The following is an 18,658-nucleotide window of genomic DNA, read 5'->3' as shown; positions in this document are numbered from 1 at the left end:
TTATGTAACTGAGCCCTCCATTCCACTCAGCACTGTTTGCAAACGCTAAAGAAATTTGGGAGACTCCATGGTTAAAGGACATATAAGAATGACTTGCTGATAAAATGGGGTCATAAGCCATCCTGTAAACACTCTGCCAAAGTGCTGAAGGGTTTAATAGGCATCCAAGCACCATGACACATCAAATTGAGGAACACCAAAGTGTCAACATATGCATATCCTTAAAAACGCTTTAATCACAGTGTGTCTACGAAAAGCTCTCTGTCTTTAGCAGAGCGGCTGCTAGGCAGTGGATCATGTTCGGACCCAACATATTAATAGATTTTGTACAAAATTGTGATAAAACTCAATATCCTCACTGAAAAGTAAAAATAATACTGTAATAAATTGACATATTTATTGCACTAATGATATCATCTTCATTATTTAATCAGTTCTGTCTCTTGTGAAATATTTCTCAAAGCCACAGAGCTGAGTTTCTGTACATGAAATCTACCAAGGCATAGAAACCAAACTGAAATATCATCAAAACTCTGATTTGAATTACTGCTGCTCTTTATTAGCTTGTAACAGCTTCGTTATAACAAAGAGCTCACACACTGTTCCTGTTTAATGTTTATTTCTAATCCTAATTTCAGTATGTTTTATGATGGTAATCTGAAATGAGAGCTAACAAAATTAAACACAAGCTCCAGCCGGCATGCAGCTGTACAAATAAACCTGACTAAAATGTTAAACAGCGCACTTCCAGATAAACACACTAACTATTGGGTGTGACTGGAAAAGAGAATTTGATGCTTCAGTGACTTTGTTTAAATTCAGCTTTGGGGTAGACAATCACGAGACTATTAATCCAGAAACTCAGCTAATGTTCTGGGGGAACCTGGGTTCGAGTCCCGCCACAGCAGATGGTGGAATTTAAATTCAATAAAAATATCTGGAATTAAGAATCTACTGATGACCATGAAACCATTATCGAGTGTTGTTAAAAACCCATCTAATGTCTTTGTGACCTCAGAGCCACAGCAATGAGGTTGACTCTCAACTGTGCCCCCCCACCTCCACCCCCACAAGGGCAACTAGGGATGGGCAATAAATGCTGGTCCAGCCAGCGCCACCCATGTCCCACAGATGAATAAAATATGAGTCGCAAAAACCCAGCCTGCAGGTGCAGCAGGTGGTCAGGAAGGCAAATGGAATGCTGGCCTTTATAGCGAGGGGGATTGAATATAAAAGTAGGGAGGTCTTGCTGCAGCTGTATAGGGCATTGGTGAGGCCGCAGCTGGAGTACTGTGTGCAGTTTTGGTCGCCGTACTTACGCAAGGATATTTTGGCCTTGGAGGGAGTGCAGAGGAGGTTTACTAGGCTGAGGACGGAGTTGAGGGGGTTGAACTATGAGGAGAGGCTGAATAAACTAGGCTTGTACTCGTTAGAGTTTAGAAGAATGAGGGGAGATCTCATTGAGACACATAAGATGATGAAGGGGATGGATAGGGTAGAGGTGGAGAGACTCTTCCCGTTTAGAAAGGACAGTAGGACTAGAGGGCACAGCCTCAAGATAAGGGTGGGGGGGGCGGTTTAGAACGGAGTTGAGGAGGAACTTCTTCACTCAAAGGGTGGTGAATCTCTGGAATTCTCTGCCCGTTGAAATGGTGGAGGCTACCTCGCTAAATATTTTTAAGACGCGGGTTGATAGGTTTTTGATAAGAGAGGGGATTAAGGGTTATGGGGAGAGGGCGGGAAAGTGGAACTGAGCCACAACAGATCAGCCATGATCTTATTGAATAGCGGGGCAGGCTCGAGGGGCTAGATGGCCTACTCCTGCTCCTATTTCTTATGTTCTTATTTAAGCTCAAACTGCAAAATGAAAATCTCATACTGCCACCTGTGAGAATTCTCTACAAAATAATTTGAGCAGCCCAGGGGCAAAACTGCAATAATTTGACACATTCAGAATGGTTCAGAAAGACTAGGAGAATGACACCAAAGAAATGCAAATGTCACCTCGGGGTGCGATCCGAGAAAGAGAGTGGCTGGAATTTCACTCTATACTTGGCTTTGCTATACTTGCGCTCAGGGTATAGTTGCTGATATTGGGACCTGTAAACTCTGTAGTATTTCTCCCAGTTTTCTGCTACCTCAATAGGAGACTGTCAAAGTCCTGGAGAAATAGCACTAATTGTCCATTTCAACAATCTCTGTTCTTACTAAAATTATGACAGAGGAAGCCACATGATTTCAAGGCCCAAGCAGTGCCTGGTGTCCCATTAACCAGGGTTACAACAAAATCTGGAAATAGTAAATAGTGTTTGTGATTACAGGCATGAATAAAAGTATTAGATTTTTACAATTGAATTCTTATATACATATTCTCATACACATAGATGATCTGGAGGAAGGGGCTAAGTGTCGGGTGATGAAATTTGCCGATGACACGAAGATGAATGGAAAAGCAAATTGTGCGGAGGGTGTGGAAAGTCTGCAGAGGGACCTGGATAGGCTGAGCGAGTGTGCGAGGACCTGGCAGATGGAGTACAATGTTAGCAAGTGTGAGGTTATCCACTTTGGCAGAAATAATAGTAGGAGGGATTACTAGTTAAATGGTGAAAAGCTGCAGCATGCTATGGTGCAGAGGGACCTGGGGGGTCCTTGTGCATGAGTCGCAAAAACCCAGTCTGCAGGTGCAGCAGGTGATCAAGAAGGCGAATGGGATGTTGGCCTTTATAGCGAGGGGGATAGAATATAAAAGTAGGGAGGTCTTGCTGCAACTGTACAGGGTACTGGTGAGGCCGCAGCTGGAGTACTGTGTGCAGTTTTGGTTGCCACACTTGCGCAAGGATATTTTGGCCTTGGAGGGAGTGCAGAGGAGGTTCACTAGGCTGATACCAGAGATGAGGGGGTTGGATTATGAAGAGAGACTAAATAGACTGGGTCTGTACTCGTTGGAGTTTAGAAGGATGAGGGGGGATCTTATAGAGATGTATAAGATAATGAAGGGGATGGATAGGGTAGAGGTAGAGAGATTCTTCCCGCTTAGAAAGGACAGCAGGACTAGAGGGCACAGCCTCAAGATAAGGGGGGGGTGGGGGCCGCAGTTTAGATCAGAGTTGAGGAGGAACTTTTTCACTCAAAGGGTGGTGAATCTCTGGAATTCTCTGCCTGTTGAAGTGGTGGAGGCTACCTTGCTAAATATATTTAAGTCACGGGTAGATAGGTTTTTGACAGGCAAGGGAATTAAGGGTTATGGGGAGAAAGCGGGAAAGTGGAACTGATCCACTTCAGATCAGCCATGATCTTATTGAATGGCGGGGCAGGCTCAAAGGGCTAGATGGCCTACTCCTGCTCCTATTTCTTATGTTCTTAATTATTCTTTGTTAACTTAATCATTGTTCTTTTTGAAGCTTCACAGTAAATTTAGATGTGACCTTGTAATTATTTACCAATAAAATACATTTAAGCTCTAATAAGCTATTTAATTATAAATTATTTTAGAAAATAGAAGCATTGCACCATTCCCCAGTTTGACTGTAATTTTCATTATTGCTGATGAATTGTTAGGTAAGAGAATAACTTTTTTAACCTGGATAACCATTTATGGTACTGGAACTTAATTATTTTCAGTGCCTAAAGATCATTCCGAAATCTTATAATCGTCACTTAGATTTAGAATGGAGAGGTACTCAGTGCCACAGACTGCATCGGATATTCACTGCACCATCATACACAATGTTTCACCAGTTCACATTAGCTGTGACTCTCTGATTTGTCATCCCCCCCCCCCAGTTTGCTGCTCAAAGGTCTTTGGGAAGTTGAATCTTTTGTCTCTGAAACAATTAATCATCTGGTTCCTGACCAGCTCGATGCCGGGCAGCCAATGCCAGTGCCAGTGCGCTACCAGCTTCTTCTCTGCTACTCCCATAATTACTTTGTTCTGTAAGAAAGAAAAATATTTTGTCATAGAGTTATAAAATCTCTTCATAAAAACATAGAAGAGCAGGACGAGGCCATTTGGCCCTTCCAGCTTGCTCTGCCATTCATTACCATCATGGCTGATCATCCAACTCAATAGCCTAATCCTGCCTTCTCCCCATAACCTTTGATCCCATTTGCCCCCAAGTGCTCTATCCAGCTGCCTCTTGAATACATTCTACAGTGCAGGAGAGGCCATTCGGTCAATCGCTTCTGCACTAACTCTCTGCCCGAATATCAGGCCCTCTCCCTGTCCTATTCCCATAACCCCACACATTTAGCATGGCCAATCCATCTACACATCTTTAAAGTGTGGGAGGAAACTGGAGCACCTGGAGAAAACCCACACAGACATGGGGAGAATGTGCAAACTCTACACAGTCACTCAAGGCCAGAATTGAATCCAGGTCCCTGGGGCTGTGAGGCAGCCACCTTGTGACAAATGTTTTCATAGAAATCATGGATGAATAACTAATATAATACTTTTCCAGGCTACATATGTAGGAGTAGCTTAGAATGCCTGCAGAGTGCTTTATTGTAATGGTCATTAGGATATTTGTCATTTATATTAATGATTTGGATGAGAGTATAGGAGGCATGGTTAGTAAATTTGCAGATGACATTAAGATTGGTGGAATGGTGGACGGTGAAGAAAGTTATCTCTGATTGCAATGGGATCTTGATCAGTTGGACCATTGGGTTGACGAATGGCAGGTAGAGTTTAATTTAGACAAATGTGAGGTGATGCATTTTGGTATATTGAACCAGGGCAGGACTTACTCAGTTAATGGTAGGGCACTGGGGAGAGTTACAGAACAAAGTGATCTCGGGGTACATGTTCATAGCTCCATGAAAGTGGAGTCACAGGTGGACAGAGTGGTGAAGAAGGCATTCGGCATGCTTGGTTTCATTGGTCAGATCATTGAATACAGGAGTTGGGACGTTTTGTTAAAGTTGTACAAGACATTGGTCTTGGAATACACACTTGGAATACTGTGTACAGTTCTGGTCACCCTATTGTAGAAAGGATATTATTAAACTAGAAAGAGCGCAGAAAAGATTTACTAGGATGCTACCGGGACTTGATGGATTGAGTTATAAGGAGAGGCTGGATAGACTGGGACTTTTTCTCTGGAGCGTAAAAGTCCAGAGAGGTCTATAAAATAATAGAGGTCTATAAAATAATGAGGGGCACAGATCAGCGAGATAGTCAATATCTTTTCCCCAAAGGTAGGTGAGTCTAAAACTAGAGGGCAGAGGTTTAAGGTGAGAGGGGAGAGATACAAAAGTGTCCAGAGGGGCAATTTTTTCACACAGAGGGTGGTGAGTGTCTGGAACAAGCTGCCAGAGGTAGTAGTAGAGACGGGTACAATTTTGTCTTTTAAAAAGCATTTAGACAGTTACATGGGTACAATGGGTATAGAACATAGAACACTACAGCACAAACAGGCCCACGAGTTGCGCCGATCACATCAACACCTACCAATCTATAGACCTATCTATAACCCCCAATCCCATAAAACCCCATATACTCATCCAGAAGTCTTTTAAAAGACCCCAGCGAGTTTGCCTCCACCACCACTGACGGCAGCCGATTCCATTCACTCACCACCCTCTGAGTGAAAAACTTACCCCTAACATCACTTCTGTACTTTCCTCCCCGCACCTTAAATCTGTGTCCTCTCGTAGCGACCATTTCAACCCGGGGAAATAGCCTCTGAGAATCCACCCTATCTATTCCTCTCAACATTTCATAAACTTCTATCAGGTCGCCTCTCAACCTTCGTCTCTCCAGGGAGAAGAGTCCCAGCTCCCTCAACCTATCTTCATAAGGCATGCCTCCCAGTCCAGGCAACATCCTTGTAAATCTCCTCTGTACCCTCTCAATAGCTTCTACGTCCTTCCTATAGTGAGGTGACCAGAACTGCGCACAGTACTCCAAGTGAGGCCTGACAAGGGTCTTATAAAGTTGCAGCATTACCTCCCGACTCCTAAACTCAATCCCTCGATTAATGAAGGCCAGTACACCATACGCCTTCTTGACCACATCCTCCACCTGCGAGGCCGATTTAAGAGTCCTGTGGACCCGGACCCCAAGATCCTTCTGCTCTTCAACACTACTAAGACTCCTACCCTTGATAGTGTAGAGGGATATGGGCCAAACGTGGGCAATTGGGACTAGCTTAGGAGTTCAAGAAAAGGTCAGCATGGACAAGTTGGGCCGAAGGGCCTGTTTCCGTACTGTAAATCTCTATGACTCTATATCCATAAGAATAGCAAGATAACCCAAACATTTTTTCCCATAGGGAAGTATGTCGCTTTCCGAATGGTACGGGCATTTTCCAATTGACTACGGCTGGGATTCTCTGGTTCCGCTGCGGAGACCGGTGATTCCCTGTTCTCACTGGTAGTGATGGTGGGGCGCACGAGATCGGAGAATTCTGCCAATGTTTTCAACAAGGGCTACACGTAGATACGGAGCTTTCAGTTACACAGACCCTGCATGCATTTCATAGAAGCGTAGGAACGAGAAGCAGGAGGAGGCCATTCAGCCCCTCGAGCCTACTCCACCATTCATTTTGATCATGGCCAATCATCAAATTCAATATCCTGATTCCCCCTCCCTCCAATATCCCTTGATCCCTTTATCCCCAAAAGCTATCTAATTTATTCTTGAAATCAGGTAACGTTTTGGCCTCAGCTCCTTTCTGTGGGACTGAATTCCACACATTCCCCACCCTCTGGGTGAAGAAATTTCTCCTCATCTCAGTTCTGAAAGGTTTATCCCTTATCCTCAAACTCTGATCCTGAATTCTGGGCACCCCCACTATTGGGAACATTCTTTCTGAATCTACCCTGATAGAATTTTATAATTTTTTATGAGATCTCATCTTAGTCTTCTGAACTCCAGTGAATATAATCCTACCCGACTTAATCTCTCCTCATATGACAGACCTGCCATCCCAGGAATCAGCCTGGGAAACCTTCACTGTGCTCCCTCTATAGCAAGGACATCCTTCCTCAGATAAGGACACCAAAACTCAACACAATACTCCAGGTGTGGCCTCACCAACGCCCTGTACAATTGCAACAAAACATCCCTATCCCTATATTCAAGACCTCTCGCTATGAAGGCCAACATACCACTTGCCTTCTTTACTGCCTGCTGTACCTGCGCACTTTCAGCAACTGATGCTCGAGGACATCCAAGGTCTCATTGGGTATTCGCCTCTCTCAATTTACACCCATTCCAGTAATAATCTGTCTTTCTATTATTGCTATCAAATCGGATAACCTCACATTTATCCATAACATACTCCATTTGCCACACAGTTGCCCACTCACTCAGCCTGTCCAAATCACACTGAAACATCTCTGTATCCTCCTCACAGCTCACTCTCCCACCCAACTTTGTATCATCTGCAAATTTGGAGATAATATACTTAATTCCCTCTTCCAAATCATTAATATATATTGTGAACAGTTGGAGTCCCAGCAAAGACCCCTGCGGAACCCTACTAGTCACTGACTGCCAATCAGAAAAAGACCCATTTATGCCAACTCTTTGCTTCCTATCTACTAACCAGCTTTCTATCCATCTCAAAACATTACCTGCAATCCCATGTGCTTTAACTTTGTATAGTAGTCTGTTATGTGAGACCTTGTTGAAAGCCTTCTGAAAGTCTAAATAAATCATATCCACTGGTTCTCCTCAGTCAACTCTACCAGTTACATCCCCAGAAAATTCCAGTAGATTCATCAAGTATGATTTCCCTTTTGTAAATCCATGCTGACTTTGTCTGAGTATCCCACTACCTTCCAAATGTTAAGTTATGAAATCCTTGATAATGGATCCAGCAACTTCCCCAGTACCGACGTTAGGCTCACCGGTCCATAGTTCCCTGTTTTCTCTGTACCTCCCTTTTTGAATAGTGGGCTTACATTAGCTACTCTCTGATCTGTAGGACCTATTCCAGAGTCCAAAGAATTTTCGAAAATAACCACCAATGGATCTACTATTTCCAGGGCCACTTCTTTAAGTACTCTGGGATGAAGATTATCAGGACCTGGAGATTTATCCACCTTCAACCCCATCAATTTCCCCAAAACCATTTCTCTCCTAATGCTGATTTCCTTCAGCTCCTCACTCCAACCTGTTTCTCTTAGCCTGATACATTTTTCACATCTTCCTTTATGAAGCCTGAAACAAAGTACAAATTTAATTCCTCGGCCATTTCTTTATTCCCCATTATGAATTCTCCCATTTCTGACTGTAAGGGGCCTACATTCATTTTGGTCAATTTTTTTCTCTTTAGATATCTATAGAAACTTTTACTGTCAGTTTCTATGTTCCTCGCTAGCTCATTTTCATACTCGATTTTTCCTCTATTTCAAAGAATGATATACTGTAAAAACTCCCTGAACTCAGATTAGGTCTGGGAATTTTGGTGTATTTTTGTTAGCTTATGGCTGTAAGTCTCAGTGAGTTGTATCAAATCTGGTTGCCTATTCTCTGTATCCATGAAGAAGCTCTGACACTCACCCCACATCTGGGTTTTTAGGTTTAAGGTGAGACGGGAGAGATACAAAAGGGTCCAGAGGGACAATTTTTTCACACAGAGGGTGGTGAGTGTCTGGAACGAGCTGCCAGAGGCAGTAGTAGAGGCGGGTACAATTTTGTCTTTTAAAAAGCATTTAGATAGTTACATGGGTAAGATGGGTATAGAGGGATATGGGCCAAATATGGGCAATTGGGACTAGCTTAATGGTAAAAACTGGGTGGTATGGACAAGTTGGGCCAAAGGGCCTGTGTCCATGCTGTAAACCTCAATGACTACGTTCCCTTTTATTCTGTTTCATGTGTAGTAGCCGTTCTTTGTTTTCTATTTTGGATCTCTAGCACCCAATATTTCACTAAACCTTTCTAAATTCATACAAATTATAGAATCCCTACAGAAAGAGGCCATTCGGCCCATCGAGTCTGCACTGATCACAATCCCACCCATTCCCTACCCCCAAATGTATTTACCCGCTAATCCCTCTAACCTACACAACGCAGGACACTAAGGGTCAATTTTAGCACAGCCAATCAACCTAACCTGCACATCTTTGGACTGTGGGAGGAAACCGGAGAACCCAGAGGAAACCCACACAGACACCAGGAGAATGTGCAAACTCCACACAGACAGTGACCCGAGCCGGGAATCGAACCCAGGACCCTGGAGCTGTGAAGCAGCAGTGCTAACCACTGCTACCGTGTCTCCCTATGAGTGATTAAGATGCTGAAATGAATGTTTAATGAGACATACTTGTATTGAATTCACTGACAGAGTCTTGGTCTTTTGTATTGTTGCTTGTCAAAGCGTATTCAGTTAATCCTGGCAGAGTAAAAATAACATCATTCAGTGATATCCATTAAATACCAGTTTCCAAAGTGACATTGGAACATTTTGGTTCATTATTGACAAATGGAAAGTTTGAGATTTTCATCGATTTTAAATATTATTATAAATCTTTATTATGTTGTGTATTTCCATTTCAGATTATAAATATCAGCAAAGCTCAGTATTTATAACTTGAATTATTTCATCATTGTTTTCAGGCATCTGTTATGGACCTGATAGTTAAGGTAATTACGGTAATTTTATGATTATAAAAGTATGACAATTACAATAATTTCACTCTTCATTATAGTCCCTTTCAAGGGAGATAATGGCCTGGAGGGATTATCGCTAGACTATTAAACCAGCTAATGTTGTGGGGACCCGGGTTCGAATCCTGCCACAGCAGACAGTGGAATTTGAATTGAATAAAAAGTATCTGGAATTAAGAATCTACCGATGACCGTGAAACATTATCGATTGTTGTAAAAACTCTGGTTCACTCAAATCCTTTAGGGAAGGAAATCTGCCGTCCTTACCCCGGTCTGGCCTACGTGTGATTCCAGAGCCACAGCGAGGTGGGTGACCCTCAATGGCCCAGTGAGACTCTCAGTCCCAGGGCATCTACAGATGGGTAAGAAACACTGGCCCAGCCAGCAATGCCCAGACCCCACAAAAGAGTGAAATAAAACATCCATGGGCTATCTCAAAGCTTTTTAGAATTTTACAACAAGTTTAGCCACTGTTGTAATATAGGAAACATGGCTGCCGATTTGTGCACAGCAAGATCCCAGAGCGGCAATGTGATAATGACCTGATAATATTCTTTCAGCTCCCTGAGCACTCCCTCAGCACTGACCCTCTGACAGTGAGGCACTCCCTCAGCACTGACCCTCTGACAGTGCGGCACTCCCTCAGCACTGACCCTCTGACAGTGCGGCACTCCCTCAGCACTGACCCTCTGACAGTGCGGCACTCCCTCAGCACTGACCCTCTGACAGTGCGGCACTCCCTCAGCACTGACCCTCTGACAGTGCGGCGCTCTCTCAGTACTGACCCTCTGACAGTGAGGCGCTCCCTCAGCACTGACCCTCTGACAGTGTGGCGCTCCCTCAGCACTGACCCTCTGACAGTGCGGCGCTCCCTCAGCACTGACCCTCTGACAGTGCGGCACTCCCTCAGTACTGACCCTCTGACAGTGAGGCACTCCCTCAGCACTGACCCTCTGACAGTGCGGCGCTCCCTCAGTACTGACCCTCTGACAGTGCGGCGCTCCCTCAGCACCGACCCTCTGACATTGCGGCACTCCCTCAGCACCGACCCTCTGACATTGCGGCACTCCCTCAGCACTGACCCTCTGACAGTGCGGCACTCCCTCAGCACTGACCCTCTGACAGTGCGGCACTCCCTCAGCACTGACCCTCTGACAGTGCGGCGCTCCCTCAGTACTGACCCTCTGACAGTGCGGCGCTCCCTCAGCACCGACCCTCTGACAGTGCGGCGCTCCCTCAGCACCGACCCTCTGACATTGCGGCACTCCCTCAGCACTGACCCTCTGACATTGCGGCACTCCCTCAGCACTGACCCTCTGACAGTGCGGCGCTCCCTCAGCACTGACCCTCTGACAGTGCGGCACTCCCTCAGCACTGACCCTCTGACAGTGAGGCACTCCCTCAGCACTGACCCTCTGACAGTGAGGCACTCCCTCAGCACTGACCCTCTGACAGTGCGGCACTCCCTCAGCACTGACCCTCTGACATTGCGGCACTCCCTCAGCACTGACCCTCTGACAGTGCGGCACTCCCTCAGCACTGACCCTCTGACATTGCGGCACTCCCTCAGCACTGACCCTCTGACATTGCGGCACTCCCTCAGCACTGACCCTCTGACAGTGCGGCACTCCCTCAGCACTGACCCTCTGACATTGCGGCACTCCCTCAGCACCGACCCTCTGACATTGCGGCACTCCCTCAGCACTGACCCTCTGACAGTGAGGCACTCCCTCAGCACTGACCCTCTGACAGTGAGGCACTCCCTCAGCACTGACCCTCTGACAGTGCGGCACTCCCTCAGCACTGACCCTCTGACAGTGCGGCGCTCCCTCAGTACTGACCCTCTGACAGTGCGGCGCTCCCTCAGCACCGACCCTCTGACAGTGAGGCACTCCCTCAGCACTGACCCTCTGACAGTGCGGCACTCCCTCAGCACTGACCCTCTGACATTGCGGCACTCCCTCAGCACTGACCCTCTGACAGTGAGGCACTCCCTCAGCACTGACCCTCTGACAGTGCGGCACTCCCTCAGCACTGACCCTCTGACAGTGCGGCACTCCCTCAGCACTGTCCCTCTGACAGTGCGGCACTCCCTCAGCACTGACCCTCTGACAGTGCGGCACTCCCTCAGCACTGACCCTCTGACAGTGCGGCACTCCCTCAGCACTGACCCTCTGACAGTGAGGCACTCCCTCAGCACTGACCCTCTGACAGTGCGGCACTCCCTCGGTGCTGCATTGGAATGTCAGTTGAGACACTTGTGCTCAAATCCTTGATTGAGATTTGAACCCATAACCCTGTGACTCAGGAAGAGGAGGGTCACCAACTGAGCCACTGAATCCAATCTGAGCAGTGCCTGACAGAACGGCCGTTAAAGATAAAAACAGAAATACTGCGGATGCTGGGATGTGAAATCGAAGCAGAAAATGCTGGAAAATCTGAGCTGGTCTGACAGTGTGTGTGGGGAGAGAGCCAGTGTTTCCAGTCTGGATGAGCCGTGTCAGAGCCGTGTCAGAGCCGTGTCAGAGCTGTGTCAGATCCGTGTCAGAGCCGTGTCAGATACGTGTCAGATACGTGTCAGAGCCGTGTCAGATACGTATCAGAGCCGTGTCAGAGCCGTGTCAGAGCCGTGTCAGATCTGTGTCAGAGCCGTGTCAGAGCCTTGTCAGATCCGTGTCAGAGCCGTGTCAGAGCCGTGTCAGATCCGTGTCAGCCGTGTCAGATCCGTGTCAGAGCCGTGTCGAATGTCGGGAATGGTTCACTGAGTGTTGTGTGTTAGACAGCAGCAGCAGCAGCAGTGAACACAGGCCTGGAGGATGTGTACACTACTGGACCAACTGATGGTTATAACAACCAGCTCAGCAAACTATCAGGCGAACCTCACTAACATTCTGACTGTAAATGATTTACAGATTCAAAAAACAGCAAATTTCAACTTCTTTCAGTTTTTCCTGATCCGTACTTTCCAATCAAATTAAAGGAAAATGTAAAACATCCAAAATATTTGTGATCTCCATTGGTGCCTTTCTGTGGTTAATGGAGTGGCGATTGTGAAGGGCCCTCCGTCCCTGGGAATCCGTGGGACGGGGGGGGGGACAGGGGAGTGGGGCTTCCCAGCATGGTGAGGGTCATGGGGGGGGGGGGGGGGGGGGGGAATGGGGTTTCCCAGTGTGGTGAGGGTCCATGGGGGGGGATTGTGGGGGTGGGGGTGTATCGGGTATGGTGGGGGGGGGGCGGGGGTGGTCCCTGGTTGGTCAGTTGAATGTCTCGATTGGCTATTTGGTTGTGGACGTGTTGCTGTGGGTAATACACCGGGGTGTTCGTATCCGCCCCCAATCTCCTCCCAACAATATCCGCTCCCCCTGATGGTCAGAGACACAAAACTCCGTTCCATGTCCCACAACAAACTGGATTCGAGCTGCTCAGATATACAATCTGATTGGTGAATTCTGGTGGGATTTGATTGGTGAATTCTGGTGGGATTTGATTGGTGAATTCTGGTGGGATTTGATTGGTGAATTCTGGTGGGATTTGATTGGTGAATTCTGGTGGGATTTGATTGGTGAATTATGAAGCTTTAGGAAAAGCTCTTCCTCTCAGTTACCTGGTTTTCGATCGTTGATATTTCCTCTCGCCTCAGGATTCCAATTAGGCTAAATACAAGTTGAAAAAAATAATTAAAAGGTTTGAAAATTCATATTTTTGTCACAATAGAAGAAGTTAGAGCAGATTACATGTGATTAGTGTATTTCTTATAATCTGCTACAACTCAATAAGTGTAAATCACTGATTTAATTATATCGACTTTAATTCTTTAGTTTGAGTTTGAAGGTCATGCACATTTTTTTAGGCGTTGGCCACAAATAAAACACCCAAAACACCTCAAACATTTTGTATTTAATTCCTGGTTCCTGCCTGGGAGGGTTCCGGTCTGTAATCAGATTCTGTGGGTCTGACAGTGATTACAGTGAGTTCAAATATTGACCACATCTGAACCTCTGAGTGGAAATAAATCCCTTGTAATTATTCAGGCTTTCCACAATTCTGTCATTGAAGTATTTGATCATTTCTAATCATAGAATCCCAACAGAGCAGAAGGAGGCCATTCGGCCCATTGAGTCTGCACCCAGGCTCTATCTCCATAACCCCATGCACTTACACCAGCCAGTCCCCCCTGACACTAAGGGTCAATTTACCACAGCTAATTCATCTAACCTGCACCGTGTTTGGATGTGGGAGGAAACCCACGCAGACACGGGGGGAATGTGCAGACTCTGCACAGACAGTGACCCAGGCTGTGAAATGAATCTGTGCCCCTGTTGCTGTGAGGCAGCAGTGCTAACCACTGTGTCTCCCTAAATTATATATAATTTATATATATTCAGATAATTCATTGTCCTTCTATTTCTTCTTGTTTGCTCCTTACCTCCAAGTAATTTTCTCTTGCTCTGGGGTTGAATTCTTCTCCAATATATCCTGGAATCCTTATATTGTGATTCTCAGCAGCTTCCAGCTACATAGGAGATAAATCATCTCGCCTTTAAACTCTTGTCTATATCTTTCCTTTAACCACAGCTCCAGCTGATTAAACTGATTCGAATGTAATAAACCCTGTTTTTGTGGAAAATCTTACTGAAGACAGAGAGAAAGTCAGGATTATGACCCAGAGATTCCATTGAACTATTTACTGGACATTGTAGAGAGAGCCCAGGAAATGAACACTCTCTATCAGCTGGGAACGCGCTGTCTGCCCTTCAAACTAATGTCAGGAAAAGGCAACTCGCATCAAAACCAGACACGAGGCCCTTTGCTGTTAGGGGACGTGAGGCCTGCTTCAGGCCATTCTCCAATACTAGTTTGTTGGTTGTAACCAGTGCCAGAGGCGGAACAGATGAAACATTGAAGATAGTTCGATATACTCGAGCAGGCGGCCCAGAAAGCTACCAGCTGCCACCAAAAAAGAGACAACTTTCCTCAAAATACTCAATAAAGACGGGCCCAGCAGGAGATGATCTTCCAGATCCTACACTGAACGGACAGGCCAATGCTGGCACTGATGGAGATGATCCTTTTTGGACACTTGCGTGGCACAAATGTCACATAATGATGGCCCACGGATTCCAGTGAACCATTTACTGGTCGTTATTGAGAGAGATTCCAGACTCAGGAACAGCTTCTTCCCTGCTGCTCTTTTCGAATGGACCTACCTCACATTAAGCTGATCTTTCTCTACACCCTCGCTGTGACTGTAACACTACATTCTGCAGCCTCTCCTTTCCTTCTCTATGAATGGTATGCTTTGTCTGTACAGCGTGCAAGAATCAATACTTTTCACTGTATATTAATACATGTGACACTAATAAATTAAATCAAATGATGGTGAGATGGATCATTCATTCAGCATTTCTGGCTGAAGATTCCTTATCTTTCACACTGATGGGCTGGGCTCCTCCATCATTGAGGGTGGGGATATTTGTGGAGTCTCCTCCTTCAATGAGTTGTTTAATTGTCCACCACCATTCACAACTAGAACCTAGAACCTAGAACACTACAGCGCAGTACAGGCCCTTCGGCCCTCGATGTTGCGCCGACCAGTGGAACCAAACTATTCCAATGTTATCTATACGCCTATCCAATGACCATTTGAATGCCCTTAAAGTTGGCGAGTCCACAACTGCTGCAGGCAGGGCATTCCACACCCTTACTACCCTCTGAGTAAAGAACCTACCTCTGACATCCGTCCTATAATTACCACCCCTCAATTTAAAGCTATGTCCCCTCGTGTTAGCCATCACCATCCGAGGAAAAAGGCTCTCACTATCCACCCTATCTAATCCTCTGATCATCTTGTATGCCTCAATTAAGTCACCTCTTAACGTTCTTCTCTCTAACAAAAACAACCTCAAGTCCCTCAGCCTTTCCTCATAAGACCTTCCCACCATACCAGGCAACATCCTGGTAAACCTCCTCTGCACCCTTTCCAATGCCTCCACATCTTTCTTATAATGCGGTGACCAGAACTGTACGCAATACTCCAAGTACGGCCGCACCAGAGTTTTGTACAGTTGTAACATGACCTCACGGCTCCGAAATTCAATCCCTCTACCAATAAAAGCTAACACACCGTACGCCTTCTTAACAACCTTATCAACCTGGGTGCCAACTTTCAGGGATCTATGCACATGTACCCCGAGATCTCTCTGCTCATCCACACTACCAAGAGTCCTTCCATTATCCCTATATTCAGTACTCCTGTTATTCTTACCAAAGTGAATCACCTCACACTTTTCTGCAATAAACTCCATTTGCCACCTCTCAGCCCAGCTCTGCAGCTTATCTATGTCCCTCTGCTAACTGTAACATCCATCCTCACTGTCTACAACTCCTCCAACTTTGGTGTTACAGTGAACCCTCACACCAGTGTCGACACAGTGACAGTGGTTACAGTAAAGCCTCACACCAGTGTCAACACGGTGACTGATTACAGTGAAGCCTCACACCAGTGTCGATATGGTGACAGTGGTTACAGTGAAGCCTCACACCAGTGTCGATACAGTGACAGCAGTGCATTTAAGGCATGTGAGGAAACAGTGTGAGTGAACCTAATTGGATAGCAACTTCACAGAGCTGACTCAGACACAAGAGGCCAAATGGCCTCGTTTCCTGCTCTAGCATTCCATGAGCTTGTGTCTACAATAGTTCCATCCCATCTTTTCCTACACACACACACACACCCAAACAGTCAGCGGGCGAGTATGAAGGGAAAGAGAAGGCCTGGAATGACGTACTGATTCTGTCCAGCCCTGTCTGGACAAGTTCCTTTTCATTTTCTTTCATGGGATGATAATGCTGCTGACCATGCCCAGCAGTTAGTGCCCTCTGAGAAAGTGATGGGTGAGCCACCATCTTAAACTCGCTGGAGTCCCCGTGTGGGTACATCTATGTGCTGTTAGGGAGGGAGATCTAGGGTTTTGACCCCAGCGACAGTGAAGGAATGGCTGGATGTGTCAATACTGCAGAGCTTAGATCCGTTACTATTCCAAACACCCTTTAACCAGCTAAGTTACAGGCTCGAAATTGTGTTTATTATTTGTACACAGAGCCTCCTGAGACAGTAACAAACACAAAACAAGACAGTCACTCTGATATTGAGCTGGAATGACATTTGGATTAAAAGCTTGGACTAAGTTAATGGAAGAGAAATGTAAATGTTCCGGGAAGGAATTCCGGAGTTTGGGATTGTGTTAGCTTCAGGCCACAGAGATGAAAATTAGAGATCTTTAAAATTCTTTAATGGGACATGGGTGTGACAGGGGAGGCCAGCACTTGTTGAACTGGAGCTGAATGAGGTGCAAGATCATTTCAAAGTTAACCACATTGGTGTGATCTAAAACCCATCAGATAAATAAAAACAGCTGATTTCCTTCCCGAAAGGAGAACCCGTGAACGCCAGGCTGGTGAGAATGTCACCGTGACAGATTCCAGCTGCTGTGAACCCAAGTCCCTAGAAAATAGCCAGTGCCTTAGAATATTAAACTGGAGACATTACCATCGAGGGGGTCAGCATGGAGAAATCCAGGGGATCTTACAGGATTATAAAGCTGCAGAATGTTCCAGAAATAGGGAGGTGTGAGGCAGAGAGATCTGAACAACGCGAATGTTACAGTTGAGGCGCTGCTGGGAGCAGTGATGTTGATCAGCTCGTATAGGGCTTAGGGGTGAACGGGCAGAACAGATACAGGCAGAGCAGATACAGGCAGAGCAGATACAGGCAGAGCAGGTACAGGCACAGCAGATACAGGCAGCAGATACAGGCAGAGCAGGTACAGGCAGAGCAGATACAGGCAGCAGAGCTTCACATCAACATAGAATGTGGGAGAGTGGCTCTGACAGAACTGCAATCTTTTACCAAGTGTGAAGATGAGCTGAGTTGGGACAGAGGAGGGGGCAGAGAAGGGGGCAGAGGAGGAGGAGGGGGAGGAGGGGAAGGAGGGGGAGGAGGCAGCAGAGGAGGGGGAAGACGAGGGAACAGAAGAGGGGACAGAGGATGGGGTGGAGGAGGGGCTGAGGGGGTGGAATAGGGGCCGGAGGAGGTGGAGGAAGGCTGGATAGACTGGGACTTCTTTCTCTGGAGCGTGGGAGGCTGAGGGGTGATCTTATAGAGGTCTATAAAATAATGAGGGGCACAGATCAGCAAGATAGTCAACATCTTTTCCCAAAGGTAGGGGAGTCTAAAACTAGAGGGCAGAGGTTTAAGGTGAGAGGGGAGAGATACAAAAGTGTCCAGAGGGGCAATTTTTTCACACAGAGGGTGGTGAGTGTCTGGAACGAGCTGCCAGAGGCAGTAGTAGAGACAGGAACAATTTTGTCTTTTAAAAAGCATTTAGACAGTTACATGGGTACGATGGGTATAGAGGGATATGGGCCAAATGCGGGCAATTGGGATCAGTTTAGGAGTTTAAAAAAAAGGGCAGCATGGACAAGTTGGGTCAAAGGGCCTGTTTCCAAGCTGTAAACCTCTATGACTCAATGACGGCACTGGGAGCAATGCCAGGGTGCCAGGAGGCAGTTCCTGGATGCACCACGGGTTGATGTGGTTTTAAGACGCGGGGTTGATGGGTTTTTGATAAGCGAGGGGATTAAGGGTTATGGGGAGAGGGCAGGAATGTGGAACTGAGCCACGACAGATCAGCCATGATCTTATTGAATGGCGGGGCAGGCTCGAGGGGCTAGATGGCCTACTCCTGCTCCTATTTCTTATGTTCTTATGTTCTTATGTACCACGGTTCTAGCCACACAAGTCCCTCTCCCCTGGGGCTATACTTAACACTGCCCCCAGTGTGTTCCCTCTGCCTTATTGCTGTTTTTGAAAGCCTGGTGTAGGTCTTGCTGACGTGGAGATCCCTTGTGGGGGACCTTTAATGAGATTAAATGCTGTTACCAACCTAATGGGGCAGGAATCTTGTGACATCACTGGCAGAGTGTGGGGGAAATCTGAAATTCAATCTTGCTGCTGAGATTCTCATTTTCTGATCC

At 46.3% G+C, this 18,658-nt stretch overlaps 1 protein-coding gene across 1 annotated transcript in view; it reads right to left on the bottom strand.

Moving 5' to 3' along the window:
- Window positions 1-13,209: 13,209 nt before the first annotated feature.
- The window catches only part of tmc5 (transmembrane channel like 5), a 155,789-nt gene continuing 150,340 nt past the window's right edge, over window positions 13,210-18,658 (bottom strand). Inside the window, exons 20-21 of the mRNA XM_080206172.1 lie at window positions 14,049-14,135; window positions 13,210-13,275 (exon numbers count right to left, since the gene is read on the bottom strand). Of these exons, the coding sequence (XP_080062298.1) occupies window positions 13,219-13,275; window positions 14,049-14,135 (144 nt within the window). The 3' untranslated portion in view covers window positions 13,210-13,218. The remainder of the gene's footprint in view (window positions 13,276-14,048; window positions 14,136-18,658) is intronic.

This window comes from Carcharhinus amblyrhynchos, chromosome 18, assembly GCF_965287045.1.
Source record: "Carcharhinus amblyrhynchos chromosome 18, sCarAmb.v2.hapA, whole genome shotgun sequence".
In the NCBI taxonomy this organism is placed as follows: Eukaryota; Metazoa; Chordata; class Chondrichthyes; order Carcharhiniformes; family Carcharhinidae; genus Carcharhinus; species Carcharhinus amblyrhynchos.
Note: the sequence above shows the minus strand (reverse complement) of the source record. Positions and strands in the feature narration are given on the sequence as shown.